This window comes from Suillus discolor (assembly GCF_016758755.1).
Source record: "Suillus discolor strain FC423 chromosome Unknown F5147scaffold_7, whole genome shotgun sequence".
Taxonomy (NCBI): Eukaryota; Fungi; Basidiomycota; class Agaricomycetes; order Boletales; family Suillaceae; genus Suillus; species Suillus discolor.
In genome coordinates this window covers 1,025,603-1,043,446 of record NW_024541254.1, presented here as the reverse complement: position 1 = coordinate 1,043,446, position 17,844 = coordinate 1,025,603, and the positions used below count along the sequence as shown (strand labels likewise).

At 48.0% G+C, this 17,844-nt stretch overlaps 10 protein-coding genes across 10 annotated transcripts; 4 read left to right on the top strand and 6 right to left on the bottom strand.

Moving 5' to 3' along the window:
* Positions 1-207: 207 nt before the first annotated feature.
* F5147DRAFT_675996 (DnaJ-domain-containing protein) lies at positions 208-2,013 on the bottom strand. Its single transcript, XM_041435982.1, has 9 exons — positions 1,848-2,013; positions 1,753-1,762; positions 1,653-1,701; positions 1,497-1,593; positions 1,348-1,443; positions 1,207-1,288; positions 991-1,149; positions 833-934; positions 208-774 (listed from the first exon to the last, which is right to left on the bottom strand). Exons 1-9 carry the CDS (start codon positions 1,901-1,903, stop codon positions 490-492), a joined length of 936 nt encoding a protein of 311 aa, XP_041297487.1. The 5' UTR covers positions 1,904-2,013; the 3' UTR covers positions 208-489.
* Positions 2,014-4,520, top strand: F5147DRAFT_675994 (uncharacterized protein). The gene is made up of 10 exons (XM_041435981.1): positions 2,014-2,172; positions 2,231-2,345; positions 2,398-2,507; positions 2,554-2,954; positions 3,005-3,110; positions 3,165-3,306; positions 3,359-3,563; positions 3,612-3,740; positions 3,796-3,884; positions 3,938-4,520. Exons 1-10 carry the CDS (start codon positions 2,074-2,076, stop codon positions 4,303-4,305), a joined length of 1,764 nt encoding a protein of 587 aa, XP_041297486.1. The 5' UTR covers positions 2,014-2,073; the 3' UTR covers positions 4,306-4,520.
* A 39-nt stretch (positions 4,521-4,559) lies between these two features.
* Positions 4,560-7,616, top strand: F5147DRAFT_675991 (uncharacterized protein). Its single transcript, XM_041435980.1, has 2 exons — positions 4,560-5,824; positions 5,881-7,616. Exons 1-2 carry the CDS (start codon positions 4,801-4,803, stop codon positions 7,305-7,307), a joined length of 2,451 nt encoding a protein of 816 aa, XP_041297485.1. The 5' UTR covers positions 4,560-4,800; the 3' UTR covers positions 7,308-7,616.
* F5147DRAFT_675989 (histone-fold-containing protein) lies at positions 7,617-8,500 on the bottom strand. Its single transcript, XM_041435979.1, has 4 exons — positions 8,229-8,500; positions 8,035-8,177; positions 7,848-7,984; positions 7,617-7,799 (listed from the first exon to the last, which is right to left on the bottom strand). Exons 1-4 carry the CDS (start codon positions 8,389-8,391, stop codon positions 7,703-7,705), a joined length of 540 nt encoding a protein of 179 aa, XP_041297484.1. The 5' UTR covers positions 8,392-8,500; the 3' UTR covers positions 7,617-7,702.
* A 90-nt stretch (positions 8,501-8,590) lies between these two features.
* Positions 8,591-10,271, top strand: F5147DRAFT_675987 (uncharacterized protein). The gene is made up of 7 exons (XM_041435978.1): positions 8,591-8,656; positions 8,712-8,833; positions 8,885-9,084; positions 9,138-9,413; positions 9,468-9,598; positions 9,650-9,866; positions 9,919-10,271. Exons 1-7 carry the CDS (start codon positions 8,601-8,603, stop codon positions 10,147-10,149), a joined length of 1,233 nt encoding a protein of 410 aa, XP_041297483.1. The 5' UTR covers positions 8,591-8,600; the 3' UTR covers positions 10,150-10,271.
* Positions 10,272-12,172, bottom strand: F5147DRAFT_675984 (longevity assurance proteins LAG1 LAC1). The gene is made up of 11 exons (XM_041435977.1): positions 12,050-12,172; positions 11,951-11,995; positions 11,774-11,898; positions 11,373-11,722; positions 11,268-11,322; positions 11,058-11,220; positions 10,929-11,007; positions 10,799-10,875; positions 10,688-10,753; positions 10,501-10,638; positions 10,272-10,448 (listed from the first exon to the last, which is right to left on the bottom strand). Exons 1-11 carry the CDS (start codon positions 12,127-12,129, stop codon positions 10,355-10,357), a joined length of 1,272 nt encoding a protein of 423 aa, XP_041297482.1. The 5' UTR covers positions 12,130-12,172; the 3' UTR covers positions 10,272-10,354.
* A 74-nt stretch (positions 12,173-12,246) lies between these two features.
* Positions 12,247-14,231, top strand: F5147DRAFT_675981 (ribonuclease H-like protein). The gene is made up of 6 exons (XM_041435976.1): positions 12,247-12,585; positions 12,645-12,848; positions 12,896-13,247; positions 13,296-13,596; positions 13,657-13,893; positions 13,946-14,231. Exons 1-6 carry the CDS (start codon positions 12,262-12,264, stop codon positions 14,082-14,084), a joined length of 1,557 nt encoding a protein of 518 aa, XP_041297481.1. The 5' UTR covers positions 12,247-12,261; the 3' UTR covers positions 14,085-14,231.
* F5147DRAFT_675978 (AP complex, mu/sigma subunit) lies at positions 13,898-15,099 on the bottom strand. Its single transcript, XM_041435975.1, has 8 exons — positions 15,056-15,099; positions 14,876-15,001; positions 14,690-14,820; positions 14,612-14,628; positions 14,527-14,554; positions 14,410-14,475; positions 14,283-14,355; positions 13,898-14,230 (listed from the first exon to the last, which is right to left on the bottom strand). The coding sequence occupies exons 1-8, from the start codon at positions 15,087-15,089 to the stop codon at positions 14,214-14,216; spliced, it is 492 nt and encodes a 163-aa protein (XP_041297480.1). The 5' UTR covers positions 15,090-15,099; the 3' UTR covers positions 13,898-14,213.
* Positions 15,100-16,700, bottom strand: F5147DRAFT_675974 (60Kd inner membrane protein-domain-containing protein). Its single transcript, XM_041435974.1, has 5 exons — positions 16,411-16,700; positions 16,197-16,358; positions 15,733-16,149; positions 15,497-15,675; positions 15,100-15,317 (listed from the first exon to the last, which is right to left on the bottom strand). The coding sequence occupies exons 1-4, from the start codon at positions 16,645-16,647 to the stop codon at positions 15,535-15,537; spliced, it is 957 nt and encodes a 318-aa protein (XP_041297479.1). The 5' UTR covers positions 16,648-16,700; the 3' UTR covers positions 15,100-15,317; positions 15,497-15,534.
* Positions 16,701-17,119: 419 nt separating this feature from the next.
* On the bottom strand, positions 17,120-17,680 carry F5147DRAFT_675968 (uncharacterized protein; the record flags this gene model as incomplete). The annotated part of the gene is made up of 1 exon (XM_041435973.1): positions 17,120-17,680. The coding sequence occupies exon 1, from the start codon at positions 17,647-17,649 to the stop codon at positions 17,122-17,124; it is 528 nt and encodes a 175-aa protein (XP_041297478.1). The 5' UTR covers positions 17,650-17,680.
* Between the last annotated feature and the right edge of the window lie 164 nt (positions 17,681-17,844).

The following is a 17,844-nucleotide window of genomic DNA, read 5'->3' as shown; positions in this document are numbered from 1 at the left end:
TAATATTTGGCGATCCGCTGGAACCTCATTTTGGTTTGCGTGTTTTTCGGTGTCCTGCCGAGTTCTGCTCACCATGTAGCCTAGTATTACTGGTCTGCGAGAATTTCTAATGTTGGAGCTCACTTGTTTTATATATGAAAGTTCGAATTTCGAAGTTTGATGTTCCAGACGAGGTCGGAGAACCGGTTCATCGATCCGTAAACCTTCGCGTTTCAAATCTCATCATTCATCTGCCGTGAACAACTGTCGATCACAATCTGCTACGCCACCCTGCGACGTCGAGTTGCATGTAATGGTCACCTGCCAACAGTGGTGGCGCAAAGGATCAACAGTAACTATGGAGCTACATGTCTAAACAAGGTCCGCATGATCTTTGACCATGGGGTCAATGAAAACATCCCATCTAATCTGTAATTAGCAAGGCAAGTACCATATACCACAACCGTCAGGCTAAATCTCTAGTGTACCGAAGAACTCCAGGACATATGGTCATCGCTTCCTCGTTGCCTTTCTTCTTCTCCCACCAGCTTTTACTGCTGCAGTATATCCTGCCTGCCGAGGTTCTTCACCCTCGCTTGCTCCACTCACAGGAGAGTCAGGTCTATCAACAGTGGGCGCACTTGGCTCGTTATCCACGTCGTTTCCGGAGCTTTCTTTGGAGTAGGAGAATTTACGAATACTGCTGATCAATAGCTCGATGAACCATGTTCTTGAAATAGCCGCAGGAGTAGCCGAACTTGTATCCAGAAGGTGCAGACTCCCTGAGGGATCCAGCTATTCAATTGATAAGTTAGTATCATCCTTCGCAGAGTAATATCGGCACTTCACGTACAATGAATACGTTGTCTTGTTCTACGACCATATCAAGCATTTTTCCGGGAATAATATTACCATCTCCGTCTTGACGAGGGCCACCACCAAGGTTGACCTTAACCTGTAAGCGAAAGTATATCCGGATTTATAAATCACACGTTCAGAAGACAATCCTACCTTCCGTTTTCCTTGGAGTGGTTCCATCTTTGGGCCCCAAGCCGCAAGTCGGGCATCCCGTATTGCCAGCTCAATGCGCATCAGGTCCCGTTTGTAATTCAATGTCTGCACGAGATATTGAAGTCCAGATGTAAGGATGGTGAGGAATACCAGGACAGTCTAGAATTCAAAAATGAATTCCGGGCCTCGCATCCAAGCAAAAAAATGATGAAATACCCCTAGGCCTGGCCTGAACCGTGCATAGTAATAGCCCGACCCTCTCCACTTCGGTACACCATTTTTGTAGAAAAAGTCGTATCTGTGGACAATCAAATTAACATTCGGAACTCGAAGGAAGTCTGAGTGGAGTCCACCTACCGCTTACGTTCCTCGGGATTTTTCAAAATGGTCGCAATAACTCCCAGACGCGCAAACCTTTCATGGATGCCTTTCACACCAGGGTTTTTGTCAGGACTAAATATACACTTAGCAACCAATGTCATATAACACGGGACTGGTGACTCAACTGGAGCTGCATGCTTTTTTTCCTGTACGCCTTATTAATCTCCACAAGGGTCGCTGTTGAAGGCACGTCCAGCCAAGAGTAGAACGTGGTGCCCTTGCCTACGGGGGCAGAATCTCAATTTGCTGTAACTAAGCACTAGACAGTAATTAGGACACACCCTCAGATACTTCAAGAGCAGTGACAAGATCAAATATCTCATGGTCTTCCTTCCTGTCTGCATGAGGTCTTGTATTGAGATGGGTAATGATCTAGCTTACTTTGGTCCATCTGCTTGCGGCAAAGATAAAAAAAAGTATAAAACGCGTTTCGAGTCAGAGAATGCAGTCGTGTACACGTAGAAGATGATACTCACGCTGAAACTACGGTGACCAGCACAGCAAGAAATGCGACAAAGACGAAAAGCTTCATCTGCGACTGTCACGGCCACGTCCTACTGCGGTCGCGAGCGCGCAGAAAGACTAAATGTGTAGGGCGAACTTGAAAAGTCGGAACTAAGAAGACAGAAGTAATCCCAAACGTGTCCGGATATACTGTCACGTGGGCGTTTGCTTCTTTGTAGCGTAACATTTCCATCAGTCATGGCACCACGACGCAAATGTCCCTTCTGTGGGTCGAAGCAATGGCACAAGGACTCTTCGAGCGGCCTTGTTGCATGCAGCGAAGGGCATGTCATACAGGCGAGTGCGACTTCTTATCACTTGGCACGAGTGCTCCAGAAGTTAACACATTAGATAGAACTTCAGAAATGAATCAGGCGAAACACAGGATCTAGGTAATTACACCATGAGGAAGCGCATTCTCAAGTCGGGTCGTAAGAAGAGGGCGAGGCAGAGCAGAGCCGATCCTAAGCGTGAGTGATTCAAAGACCCTCTTAATGCGAACGTTCAGCGAATCTAAAATAGTCTATCACGGCGAACGTGCTCGCTTTCACTATTATCAATGTTTGCAGCTCGTGCTGCGGAAGCAGATCGCAGCATTGATCGCACTTTGGGACCTACCCCCCGAGTTTGAGGTTAGTGTCCTTCGGTCATTCGGAGGACGTCACTTCATTGGCCCAGACTGTATGCAGAGATATATGGGGATTACATTTGACTCTTCTGCCAAGACCACCCCCTGCGGAACCATACCACCACATGCGGGAGCAGAGGGGCAGTGACTCCGACACCGGTGACACAAAACCGTCATTAGATAACCCCAAAGAGTCTAGGTCCGAAGACGACGATCCCCAGTCGTCATCCTCTAGCAGTGAAGAGGAAGACCCAGAGCTTGCAGAGCTTCTGCGTGAAAATTCCGAACTAAGCTCCTCTGACGAAGAAAAGGACCATACCTCTCAAAAACAAGGCGTCCAGTCGAATTACCGATTTGTCAGTACATATGACCGCCCTGTCAACTGTATCGCTGTTCTCGTGGTCGCATGTTGGACCATGCGCTTACCTGTGATGTACAAGGATTTCATTGAGTAAGTCGTGGCTCGTATGCCCTTTTGTCTTACAATGACCCATAATTTAGTGTCATTGAATCTTACGAACTTCCTTATTTGGATTTTCTTCGCCTCCTCTCGTCCGATATGACCTGTCATTTGACCAAGCACGCTGTTCGCGCGCTCTCTCCTCATGTAATTACAATCGGATTTTCTACGCAACCGAACTAATCGCAAGCACGTTTACAGTTTGCCCCAAGCACGTTTTACATCCACCGCTTCGCCTCTCGCTTAGCAAAGCTCATGTACGCGAATTATGGCGTGTTCACACCAGAGCTCAACGCGTCGCCTGTCTTGTGGCGGGTTGTGCAGCAATGTCTTGGAGGCACTCGTATGTTCCCCCGAAGTTTTGAATTATACTTGTAATGAATACCCTTCTTCAGCCACATTGTACGGGCTCGCAAAGAGACTCGGTTATATTCTGTCGCTGCCGTTAACACTTCATCCCAGTTTGTCACCTACGTTACGTCGCATCGCACCGGGCGATCCCGACATCCACATTTATGATAATATTCCGCCGGAGCTAGCACTAGTGGCCACAGCAATAGTTGTGCTGAAACTTGTGTACGGCCTCGACGGAAAACTGAGGTAATTGTTTCACTTTGGTGAGATAACCATGGAGTTGACACAGGTCAGGCTCCCACGTGATATAAAGGATCCCGCATCCGCCCTTCCAGATGTTCGTGGTTACGTATCGGCATTCAGGAGAATGAGCGAAGCGGATGACCGGCATAACGAGAAGCGATTTAGCTCCAAGGTTTCTATGTGAGGAAGCAGGCACCAAGGTTCCGTCACGGGCTAACTAACTAGAGGGCACCAGGCCAACCGGCGATATGGATCTTGCGACTATAGACGAGTTCCTCGACTTTTGCGAACGGGTGTTGATAAAATCGCCAAGGGGTGAATCAGGTTAGGCATTCTCATTTACCGGATTACGTGGTTATTTATACGATACCGAAAAGACCAACAAATCCTGGACAATTACTTCCCACTGTCGACTGAAAGTGGAGGCGCTCGACTGGAAGCAATAGCCCCTCACAGCATTGTCGAAGGACTCTCAGCCACAAAAATCAACGTTGGCGAGACGACTGTTCTACAACCCGGAGAATCATATACCATCTACCATTCTCGCGATATCCTGGGAAACCTCTCAGAAGAGCAGGCGCTCATCATAACGAGATCAGCTAAATGGGTTGGTGTTAGCGATGATTATTTGTGTGAGGTAGTTGAGCGCTTTGAGCGGCGACTCCGGCGATGGTATTACAAGGAGCGAAGACGAGAGAAGGAAGAGTCAGAAAGAGAGAGGCTGTTCGATGGCATGAAGGATTGAGGGCAGACGCTGAGCCGTCACCAAAAATAGCGGGCGTCATATACGTGATCAGGTTTGCTTTAACTTGCACGCCTCGTGGCACCAACTATTCTGTCGTCAGCAGGGTAATTAACGATGATCAATACTCAGGCTTCTCTGCACCCAGGGTCGATTCACACGAACCCAACGGAACTGTCAGGCACCTTTGATCTTCGTGTGAGGGAAGTGTATAAAGCTGCATGTGTTTACATACGGGATCCTTGAAAATCCAGTGTCAACAATAGCGCACTTCTCGGTTCACATTGGGAAACCAGTGATTTCTCAAGTCCAAACTATATAAGTAGCCGACTAGGGTGAGAGACGCCGCTAAACGTGCTAATTCGGGTTATTCCATCTGCAGTAATTCAACCATTGAATCACATCATTAACTTCCAGTCCCATTTGTAATGCTCTAAAGCGTTTAGCGTCGCCTTCTTTTGCATATCCTCGCTCTTTACATTTCCAACCACGACCAGCATGCGTCGCATGTCCTCTGTCTTCTTTGCGAGACGTGCTGACAAGCCTGATGCACCGTCGTCCAACAACATCGACCCTCCCCCACAAGAAGCTACGAAACGGAAGACTAGAATGTTTAACTCGCTTTCTCGAAAAGCAGTACCCACACAGCTCGTCACTAGCGGTTCTTCCTCCTCAACATCCTCCGGCTCTGCGGAGTTGCGTACTCCTGACGATGAAGAGCTGCCCCGCATACGCATGCCCAGCCAGAAAGGTAGCTGGAAATCATGGTTAGGGGCGAAAAACCTGGACAGAGTTGAAGGAGGTACGAAATCAGCTTGGCTACCGCCTTTCCCGACGACAGAGATCGCATTACGTCCTCCACCGAAACCGACATCGAATGAAACGGATGATACGTCATCTGAATCTGAATCTGAAGCAGATCATCCTCAGGATCCTCCCATTCAGAACTTTTCACAATCTATTACCCAGGCACGAAAGAGTATGAGCGTAATTATTCTCAACAGCTCGGTTGACAGTGATCGCCCTTCTTGCCCTCCTCTTTTGGATATTCCCCACAACACACCCTTCCCCCGTTCCTGTCTTCGTGTGGGACATGTTCGTCGCCGAGACACCCTGGAATCCAAGATGCACAAAGCACTACTCTTGAGCAGGCTGGAGTCCCTCTCCCCCGCAGAGGAGCGCCGTCTGGCACCCCTTGGTAGTCGGTCCGTGGCTCTGAAAGAAGCACCGGCATACAATCCCGATGTCGACACTTGGCCGAAGGCACAGTTCTTAAGGAGAAACAGCGAAGGTCTCGGCAATTGGGCGGCTCGCCCTTGTTACGAAGACCGAGTTCTTGTCTGGACTCGCCAAGGACCTTCCGGTGAAATAGTCACCTCTGGCATCTCTGGGTCACAGCTTGGTGTCGCGGCTCTCGAATTATCGGAGCCGTTGCAAATACTGGCGGGTTTACTATCCGACATTGATGATGGCTTCGATCCGTCTCCAGAGCCTCAGCCTCAGCCGTTTCTACCTACCTCTGGTAAGCTTTAGTAATAGTAATTTACTGTTCGTGCCTTTAGTTCATCATTCTTGCAGGGGCTGCCGCAGTCGCATTGCCATCGACGGAAAAACCCACCCTTTCCGTTGCCGTCGCAGACTTTGAATTCTCGCCCCTTACGCTTGCAGTTGACTCACCGGACGAATCTAAAAAGGAAACTAGCAATCTCAACGCAACAGAGCCTACCCCTAGACCCGCTGTCAAACGAGGTGTCAGGTTCGCGGAAGATGGCAAGGACGATCAAATCCCCTTGGGTTATGTCCTACGTATCAAGAAAAGGCGCGAGGAGAAAGCCAGGTTTCTTCGTGAAGAACGTGAGAAGCGAGAATTGGAAGCGGGACAGCGTGCGCAGGATGTCAGGCGCGCGCGTGAGGAAGAACACCGTTTGCGGGAGGAAGAACGCCGGTTGTGGGAAGCACAGATGAGAGAGCAGGAAGGGGAGCACAAGGCTCGTGAACTCCACAAGAAGAAAATAGAGGAAGAAAGACGACACCAGAATTACGCCTCGGAGTTACAGGCTTCGCGGGCCCGCCGAGAAGCCTCTAGAGCTGGCCATATCTCCTCTTCGTCCTCCCTGGTTCGGGACATAGAACGTGATAGATCTGCATCCCGCGGCGCTCACCCGTCTGGGTTACTATCAACGCGCCAACGAACAACGGATCTCAAGGTCTCTTCTTCAAATCTCTCGCCTGGCGATGGTTCTCCTGCCAGCTCGATGCCTGCTACCCCAGGGAGCCAGCATAGCTTCTCAGGGCCTCCATCCGTCTACTCAACTCACACCACCTCATCAGAAGATGCACGAGGTCGGGATGGGCGACGTATTAGCAAACGCACCTCTGTTGCATTTGACCCGTCAAAGCAATATTCGTTGCCGTTGTCGAATCCACGCGCGTCGCTTCTACCATATAACCCTTGGGGCAACATGCCTGTTTCGCCTTTTCCCGTTCAACCAATCTCGCCGCTTCCCATCTCTCCCATGATGACCATGCCATTCTATTCCTTGGACCCTTTACTTCCCCCTTCCCCTGCTTTCATGATGAACCAGTTTGGCATGATGAATCAGTTCGGACCGCAACCGCACCCGCAACCGTACCCTTCCCATGGTCAAGTTCCCTCGTCTCCACGACAAAACAGCTTCTCGACTCATAGCGTAGAAGGCGTCCACCATAAATCTCGCGCTGCCTCTAATTCTCCCGGGCACTTTCCTAAGCACCAGCGGCGTGCCAGCGATGATACACGCGGGCACCCGAGTAGTAGTAATGCTACAGCTGATCGAAAGTACGGAAGCCAAACAGATCTGCGGGACAGAAGGTTTTCCCAAGCTGCACACTCTTCCCATAGCAGTGGCCTTCATCGTTCCCATCAGCCACCTGCATTAGTGCACGCTCACACTGCACCTGGAAGGCCAGTTTCGACGTCCCAAACCCGCTCGACGCCAAGTCGGCATCAAAGTGTATACCCATAGCACATGCAGGACATTTAATCACGGACCTGTTAATACCGCATCAGGACCCTATCTTTGGCGTCACGCTCATTTACATAACGGCATAAATACTCATCTTACATCGGAATCATCGCAACACAGTTCTATTGTTTAGGTTCAATCGTACTCTTATGCCCACTATACGAGCGCATCGTATCATTATTAATCTTCTAGCATTCATTCTACGCGGTACTGCGGGCATATGTTCTCGATATGCTCTTGGCCGTGTCCAACTTCATGTTTTCACTTCATCTAATTCATGTACAATGCACATCGTTCTCAGTAGGAAATGCTCGTCATTATAATGAGTGCGATGCATAAACTTAAATGCCTTCGTAGTGGACGCAAATAATTGTATAAATATCAACAATCAACCCCTACCCCAAACCACCCCACGGCCCCCTTATTCTTCGAGCAAGCTGAATGTCGCGCTGCATGATTGTTACGCGTTTGGCGTGTATTGCACACAAATTACTGTACCACTGTTAAGATAGACTCAAGAGACACAAGAGTGGGACGTACGCGTCCTCGAACAAATGAACCAAGAATGCCTCAGTAGCTTCTTGTAAAGCCATGATTGCTGAGCTCTGCCACCTTAGTCCAGTCTCCCCTCTCTCGTAATTCGTGTCTGTCATCATATCCATCGCGATTTCACGTACCTGGAGCCCTCATTCAGCACACCTAGGCTGAAACACAATGAAAAACATACCACGCGCGAGAAAGGAAGCCTGCGCAACAGCAAGTCTGTGCTCCGTTGATACTTCCGGATTTCGCGTAATGCGAGAGTGCCAGGGCGATAACGACGTTTCTTCCGCTGTTGATCCCGCTCGTCCTCTGCGCCTGCGTTCGAGGCTGTACAGGTGAGGTTAAGACGCGTATGGACGCGACTGGACGCGTACGTACCTCGTATTTTGCCACCTCTTGCAGAAGCAGGAGCGGGTTTCTCCCTACCAGTGCTCTTACGCGCTGTTGGGTGTTTGGGCCGCTTGGAGGGCCCGGGTTCTTCTGAACTATCTTCTTGTGTGGCACCAGTCGGTCTCTTGCGCTTCTGTACGGTTTGTGCCATTCAATTCAAGAATAAGCGCGAAATGGAATAGATGAGAAAGGATAGGCTTTGGTTTATAATGTGATAAATGGCTAGGAGGAGTGGATGTGTATGTGTGGTCGGCGACTCGGCGACCTCGGCAACAAACTCGAACATACCTTCCATTTATGGTAAACAATAAATGAAACAGCGCGATCTAAGCGCCGCACGTTGTCTTTACTTTATCGATCATGGTGTCCCCAGTCATCACAGGGTATTATCGTTATACTGATATTTTCTTTGAATGGTACGACAGATCTAGTGGATAACAACTTGCTGACGGAAAATCGTGGATTGCACAGGCATCAAGCCTTACCAGAGGCAGATCGGAGTCCTTTGAGGGCATCGTTAGCACAGGATGCGTTCGTTCATCCAGATCACCCCCTCCACAAAGAGGGCATCGATGGAGCCGAACTCTTCTTGGGTAATTGAAATCGCTGCGCTGCGCAGCATAGTATGTCTTATCTCTATCTAGGGACGCTCCAGAATTTCGAGACGCGATTGCTCTTCTCCTCAGCTCAGGTGGAATACCTGAGATACTGGCTGCATGCCATGGGCCTCACAAAAAACCTTATATCTCTTCCTTACTCTGATTGTCTTCTAACTGAATCCAGCCTGCGCCACGTCTCGCCCGTCACATTCAAGACCAAAGACGACCTCAAGGGTGCTCTCAAGGTATGTTACGCTAAACACCTCAGCGCGTCGTTTCTGACTGCAGGAATATCTAGCAAATAGAAAAGAACAACAAGCGTTTGAAAGGAGCAGATCCGATGTTGAAAACGCGTCGTGAGATTTTTGAACGCGTTCGCACTCTCTGGGTGGAGAAAATCGGCGTTTGGTGTGCTCTGGACTTCGAAGCATGGGACAGGGACCACACCATGCTCACTGAGTTTGGATGGAGCTTTGTCCGGTGGATCGATGGCCAGCAAGTTGAAGAACAAGGACATCTCATCGTGAAGGAATATCGCCATTACACCAATACATTCGTTCAGAACAATCGCGAGGTAGGAAAGTCGAGATGTTGCTGCTTGTGACTGATCTTAGCGCGAATGATTTAGCACTTTTCATTTGGGGACAGTGAACTTGTCAATCGATCTGCTTTCAGGACCCGCATCCAGAATCTAGTGGCTGACCTGCAAAAGGATGGCCCACTTTTCTTGATCTTTCACGATAATAACCAAGACATCAAGTGAGAGGATGATCGAGAGTTCACGCGTCTGAACGCTAATACCTTTGGCAGATACCTCAAGTCTCCTACCGTTAATGCAGACCTGCCCAACCTCAGCTTCCTGCTTCCCGATGCAAAGCCCGACAGTGGCGTCTTTGTATTAGATACGTCCGACTTATTTGCTGCACTGGAAGGTGAAGGAGGTCACAACAGGCGTTCGCTAGAGCGAGTATGCAGGCATCTACAAATCCCCACTTCATTCCTGCACAATGCAGGTAATGATGCGCATGTACGTTTAGATCTGTTTGACTCAAGACAAGTTTGACTAATAATATCTTCAGTACACTTTGCTGGCCATAAAGGAAATGGCCTCCGGCGACCCTCTAGATATGCAGAGGGAGAAGAGGTGGCCCAACCGGACAGGTAACACCGCTCACCCCACTGCTCCTCAGACCGGAGCTGGAGTGAAGGTCAAATTCGAGCCCTGGGAGGAAGATAGCGATTTTTCAGACATGGAAGGTGTCGGGCCTATTATCAACAAAACCAAGCCTGAGGAGCAAGTTGCAGCATGAAATTCGGGCCGGAATGTCTGCACGATGAAATGAAATCTCTTAACTGATGTAGTACTACGATTGTACTTTCTGAAAACGCATCATGGTTCGTGCAATGTATCCGTAACAGTACTCAAATTACATGATAGCAATGTGTGCTGTCCTGGAGACTCGCACAGATAGAAGGGCCCAAGAGGTCATTACGTTAGTAATAGTAAATTTTCAGCTAGTCCTCCTTGGTATCTTCTGTGTCATCGTCATCGTCATCACCATCCTCGTCGTCAGATCGGACATCGGTAACTTCAACGTCCCTTAATGATCTGTGATATGCAAAAATGAGTGACAAAAAGGTATAGAGACCGAACGTATGACCTTATGACAATGCGCAAGATAAGATAGTACCAGAAAAGATTGAGCAGCTGGAGCAGAGAGATGGGAAAGACTATTTGATATTTCATCCACCAAACGAGCCAAGCGCCAGTTTCGGGGGCCCATACGCGATTACTCTCACTGCATGCAACCGGTAAATCAGTAATCCGGTAGGTAAAAGAACACGTACTCGATAAGATCAAACTCAAACCATATAGACCGGAGGATAACGAGGTTCAACCAATGCCGGAAGTAACTGAAGGGGTCGGTGACGGAAAATAAACGCGTGAAAAGCACTCACGTCCATGCGACGAGGAAAACTGCAAGGGAGCCCACTTTGAGTCTGTGCCATCCCATGTAATTAAGCAACTTGGAGAACTGTGAACAGCGTAGGTCAGGTCGTGAAAAACGCATTCAGATCTGAAACGAACAGCCAGGAAAGCATCCGGTATATCCATACTCATGTAGATAGCATGCCCGATCAATGTCAAATTGATGAGGTAGCCCCATCTGTTCTTAATCAGACCAGAAATTAGATATTGTAATGTTTCGAAACTTACCCAATTAACCATAGGGTGACGAAGTGATGTATAATGAGTTCGTTGTAGTCCTTGCGTGGTTTCTCAAGACCCAGGAGCAGTACGATAAGCTGCTGACACCAATAAGATGCGTGCATGAGGAAGTAACGTTTAAGTTCGGGTTTCATCTGCCAGTGAGGGTAATCTGGAAAGAGAGTCAAACAAGAACATGTTTGCAAGAAAGTTGTGTACCAATCCAAAAATATTCCGTACGATACCACCATGTTGGAAGTTGACCCATGATGCGCTTAGGCCAGGTTCAAAAAAGGTATAGTGCAAGATGATTAATAAACTTACGTAGCCCCATGCGCCCATGACCGCAAAGTACAGCAGAGCATAACCTTGTTCACCAAACCTGTCGAGTTTTGCGCCCTTCTTTATGCCGAAGTAGCGAGCGATGGGGTGACAAATGACAATAGTGACGAATTGGCGTACGAAGGAGTAGAAAACGATGTGGAATGCAAGAAAAGCCAGGTCTAAATAGCCTTTAGCATAGCGTGGGTCGTCGGGAGAGGAGTCAGGAATTCGATAGGATATGAGAAGAAAAGGGGCGACTGGATTGGAGAGTTGTGGAGCGATGTAAGGGGCCAATAATTCCCAGTTGATGTACAATAAGACGGGTATCATAAGCAACTTGAAGGATGAGACTGCAAAGAGGGTTAAATCTGGAAATGGCATAGGAAGAAAAATGGACCGACCTGGATTTACGACCCATCTAGCGCTGAAAAGGTCTGCAACAAAGCCCCCTTTCTGTTTGGCCATGCGGAAGCTATCGCTGGAGACGGGGGAGTCACAAGACTCTGGCGTATTAGACCCCAAAGGTCTACCCGGTGATTTTGAAGACAGAGAAGATGAGAGATAAAATGAAGACTCACGTTTGGACCATGAAGGGGCCTGTTAGATGATGCCCTTTGTCAGTCCTGGATAAATGTGAGAATATATGGTACGATTAAAAAAAGTTGAAAGATACATACTCTATGCGATGCAAAGAAGAAGCTCGAGGACGTCTTTTGAGAAGCTTCTCATTGCCAGGGGAGCCGTGCGTAGTCGACATGGTCTGGCTCTAAATATAATATACTATGTCAGACTGTGTGGAAATATATTGTTTGAATTGACGAGGATCCAACTCCGAAATGAAACAAGTACTTGATTATGTCATCCACTCCTTCATCTACATACTCATACTATGTTTTCATCTCTAGGTCTCTTTCAATCACTATCATGTCCACAGAGAAATAATTGTAATCGTCCTTCATGTATATTCTCGCATAACTTAGATCTCCCTTCTCACAATTCCCTTGACATTCCCGTACAGAAGGTGCAACCCCTCCCACAGACGCCATCTGCCAATGTCGTACAGCGCGCAGTGCCCTCAAAGCGGCCCTTTCATAACCTAGCACAGGGACCGTCTTCCAATAGCAATGGGGCTCCAAGCGGTCCCCCGACACAACGTCTCAGAGTCGGCACCGCACAGAAGCCAGTTGCCGTCCCTGCCGCATCGCACACTAGTGTACGCATACGCATGCACTGACAATTTTAACACTGAAATTCATCGATCGTGTTATATAGACTGGCGTACCGATTATTAGAATTAATCCTGCACAATCCCAAGTCGCCCTCCCAGTTCGTCAAACATTGCTAAAGTCACTGTATGAGCACTTTGTCGTCCTTTACGAGACTATACTACCCTCAAACCCAACCCTTGCATCTGAGCATGCCCTTCGGCAAGAGGAACAAGTTTACAGCAAGTCCACCAAGTTGACTTATCGCAACGTGCGCTCCATCCGTTGCCAGTTCGCACATATCAAACTATCATTTAGGCTGTCATAAATTCAATAGCAGCCTTGAAGCGACGTCCAATACCTACGTCTATATCACATCCTTCAGTAGGAACTGAGGAAGATTTGGCAGCTCGTGCGGAATCCAAGAAAAAACTGAATGACCTCCAGGTAACTCGACTCCTTCTCAAACCAATCGTTATGTCTTTGGAGGCCATGCAGACGTGGGGCTTTATTACCGAAAGACCTGAAGGGCTTGGAGGCGATCAACCGAGTGCTGAAGGAAAAATCATTCAATGCGAACGATGTACCCAGTCATACATGGTCAAAAATAATCCCACAGCGGAAGAATGTCAATATCACTGGGGAAAACTCTTCACGCACAAAGTCAATGGTAATCAATTCTCATAGCGCAGCAAACATTCTTTGACACTCTTTGAAGGCGAGCGTATGCGTTGTTATTCTTGCTGCCAGAAGCCAGCTGAGGAAGGCGGATGTACCAGAGGCCACCACGTCTTTTACGAGTCTAAAGCAGAAGACTTACACTCACGCCATGCATTCTCATTTACACGTCCATCAGTTGCTGATACGAAGACGGATACAGCTTTAGATGTCGTGGCTTTAGATTGCGAGATGATTTACACAACTGGAGGTATGCGTGTCGCCCGTGTTTCGGTTGTCGATGGCTCCGGGAAACAAGTTTTCGATGAGCTAGTAAGAATGGATGATGGGGTTGAAGTCATGTTAGTTGTTCCCCCCATTATCGGTTCCTGTGACCGCGAACCTGACCATTTTTCTTACAGAGATTATAATACACGATTTTCAGGCATTACCCAGGAAGAGCATGCGCAAGCTACGCTCTCATTATCTTCTATACGCAAATCCCTCGACGCATTCATTAACCATCATACCATCATCATCGGCCACGCCCTTCACAACGATCTTAACACACTTCGGATAATCCACCACCAGTGCGTCGATACAGCTATCATCTTTCCTCATCGTGCAGGTCCTCCATATCGACGTTCTTTGAGGGATCTGTACGTCATTCCAAATCTGATTCCATACCACCTATTTACGAAATTACATCAGAGCGAAAGAACACCTCGGTCTCACAATCCAGGCTGGTGGAGGAACAAGCGGTCATTCTTCAGTGGAGGACTCTGTAGCAACACTTGATCTTGTGAGATGGTATGTCCTGAACAAGCTAAAGCCGACTGCAAAGACGTAGAGTAGTACTGTCACTGCCACTACTACCTCTGGGTATCATCTAGGCATACCTCTCAAATATGAGACGTCATACACCACCCGTGTCATGCCTCTCAGTACAGCAATTAATCCAAAGCGGTCCAGTTGACTTTCAGCGGATCAAGGGGCCTTGAAATCTTATAGATACAGCTAGCACCACAGGAAAGAAAATGAGTCTAACCGCGTGCAGCTCCCAAACGACCTATGATGTCCTCGGAGGACTCTTGCTCTTCGACGCTATCCGATTGTGTGACCTGTGATGTGCATTCGTTCAACTTGTCTCGGCGTTATGGCAACGAAGAACTGACCACGCGCAGCACCGACTTCTTGGAGGATTCCTGCATCTCTCCTGCGATTATGAGCTCGTCCAGGATCTGCCAAGTGATATGTGAAAACTACATGGTCAATAAAAGTTGACAGCGCACCGCATACGCTTTCTGGAAATTGAAGATGCTGATACAAATCAGTGAACAAAAAGGTCTCGCATACTACGACACTTTCAAAACGTACAGGTCTAGCTCGCATACCTAGATAATACCCATTCAATGAGTACATCATCATACAATAACAACGCGAATAGAAACGCACATTTCCAAAATACCGGTCCAAAACCTCGACGTAACGGTGAATAATCTCAAGCGTGATCAACTCGTTATCCCCTGAGGCAATCCCACAAACGAAGAACAACGATGCATATCGGCGGTATACGACCTTGGTATCTGCGTCATCAACGTCAACTCCCTACTTTCTTACATACTACAGAGAGAAACTCGCCCTTGTACTCCAGAAAATTACACATCCGCGTGCGCCGAGCCAGGACGAGCTGAGTGACGTCCTTTACAATCTTGGCTTTTGCCTTGGGCGGCATGGTGGAAAACCATTTCGCAAGGCGTACTTTGCCTGGTCATCCGATAAGTCAATAACACTTTGATGGGTTGAAGGAAGGTGACGGGCCTTGTCGTGATACTAGCAGGATGTAGTTGATCATAAATGTGCTTCCTTGTGGCTGTGCTACTGTTTGAGGTCTTGTTGTACAACACTACATGTATTCCACAAGTATTCAATATTCTATATCCTAGCACAACCTTATTACTGGTTCCTGGTAGTATTCTCTAAGTGGGAGATGATAATGACTCTTGCATCCTCGACTGCAGCCGTTATAAGCCCATGATCCATTCGAATCTACCATTTAGCACGGATCAAATCGACTTCCGGTCTGCAAAGGCAGATTTTATCAGCTTCCTGAGTGCATGGAGGGAGAATCGAGGGCGGTCATATTAGATCAAGAAACATTCATAGGAGCCACCAACCACTTCCTTGGAAGGGTTACTTGGTGGTCCCTCGAACCACGTTTATAGTCATCCCGCCCAACCAGAATGAAATAGTTCTACTCACCAACATCTACCCACAACAGTGCATGAGAACCGTTGTCATCACTGCTTGGCTGCCGGTATCTTTTTAGAGAGTGCGGGAGCTAGCGCTAGCTTCCGCTTTCTCTGCAGCTCCAAATAGTCCATGATCCATGTCTGCACCAACCCAAAAGTGGCTGAGGTGACCCAGTAAAGAATGACACCCTGAATGATGAGGTGAGTTAATATGCAAAATTCAAAATGCACCGAAGACGTGCTTACCCCTGGCACCATGGTCGCGACAACGATACGACCAACAGATATCAATCTCAGCGCAGACTTAATGATCTTCTGAGGTTCGATCACAGTCTCCCCTCGAGCAACGCGATCTTCTTTCCACTTCTGAACTTTTTCCTGACGCTCGCGTTGCGCGTCGGTCATAAACCAGCGTGAACTTTCGACATTGGCTAGAGTTATAAGACCGAGTGCAATTGGTAGGGTAGCTGTAGGGTCTACGTGCGCCAATGTGGAAAGCGTCAAGAACGACTCGGAGTCAAACGGAGTGGGTGCTTGTGATAACCGGTTGAGCACTATTGAAAACCCCATGAACAACGGAACCTGTGTGATTATAGGTATTGCCATTGTGAATCCAGGACTACAGCGGTACTCCGAAAAAAGTTGTTTTTGACGCGTGGTTAACTGTGGATGGTGTTAGACTAGGGTGAGAGAAACACCCGACAACTCACGAGTTGCTTGACGCGTTTGCCATGGGCCGCTTGAATTTGTTCCTTCGTGCCACGAACACCGATTTTCTGCATTTCGGTGAGAACTAGTTTTGATACACCAGGTTTTAAGGAGTTGACTATAGGCATGACCTCTTCCTCCGCGCGACGCTGTCTCTGCTTTGCCTGAGAGGAGAAATTGATTTGACGATACACGGGCTCAGGAAGAAAGACACACCCATATTGAAAATGGCACGGTCCAGATGAGACGTGAAACGACCGTGCAGATGATAATAGTCGTAGAATACGGAGGAAAGGACGATGGTAGAGGCAGAGCGGTGGCTAGATCCAGAAACCCGTTTGTAAATGTCTCGATGTTAACGAACGTTCGTCTTTGGAAGCTACGAGGTTGAACGTTCCCGCATGGTCGGTGAAGTACGTTGACTGCTCGTCGTGCAGAGCAGTGAGCGAGCATGAACGAGCATGAACGAAGTTGAAATGGAACAAGCTAGTGATGGCAAAGTCAATAATGGTCAATACTACTAGTAGAACAAATTTAAATTCGGACTTTTCACTCGCGCTCCCTTACATTTTTCATCCATCGTTCAACGTTAACGTTCAACACAGCTATGCTATCTAGTTATAACACCTCCCGAGTCTTATAAATCACTGCGCTTCATGGAGATCAGATGTGATGCACATGGCCGACTCAAACTCTCGACCAGGCAATTAAGGCGCTATTCCTTAGGGGGGCGTAAATGTAACGCTCCATTGGTCAATATTCTCGTTGTTACCTTTCTACTGACTCATCTTAGTCTCTCATATTCTTTAGTGTCCCTCACTCTACCGTGACAGTGTTTAATTCGTCTGTCAACTACTGGTAGAGTACTTGATCTTTCCCCCACTGAATACATTTAGTTCGGACAGTTCTATCGTCTGAAACCTAAGTCTATTCATCCTCAACCCTCTTGTGTGAACGTTTTCCAAACGCCACATATTTTGAACTGATAAATATTGTTGATCGGACAGATGGACTCAGAACGGGGAACTCAGGCACTTCGCCTACTAGTTCCTTGTCGTCAGGTGAGTCAAGCCAACTCATGGACTGATGGGGGAACTCATTGACATTATCATTAGCAGTTGCGAAGTCAACACCTTTAGACTCACAAACCACTAGTTGTGAGGTATGTAGTCCAACTACACTACCCAGAGGGCTAACGCTCATAGCAGCAGATCCCTCGCCATCATCATTTACTTTAAATGATGCGTTCTCTCCATCACCCGTGGGTGGGGAACTAATTTTTGACAGGGCTCCCAGAGCTCCCAACCACGAGTCTGTGGATAGCTGATCACTAGTCGGGGCTTCAGCCCTCAGACTCAAGGACCGCTTGACTCCAGCAGTGACTTGGTCACCGCGAGTCCATGCACTTTCGACACCCAGGTCGAGTGCGCCCGGATCAATGCTCAATCCGCCCATAGGGATCGGAGAGTTCAACGGGAAGGTACCAGGTACGTTTTCATTCATCGACATAGTCGAAGATATTATACGAGAAGAGGGTAGGAAGATAGAAAGGGTCGTCGACGTACGAGGGTGATCAGTCCTCGTTGACGGCAGCCATAGTGGAATAGGATTTAGATTTTAAAGCAGTTCAAAATATGTGGCGTTTGGAAA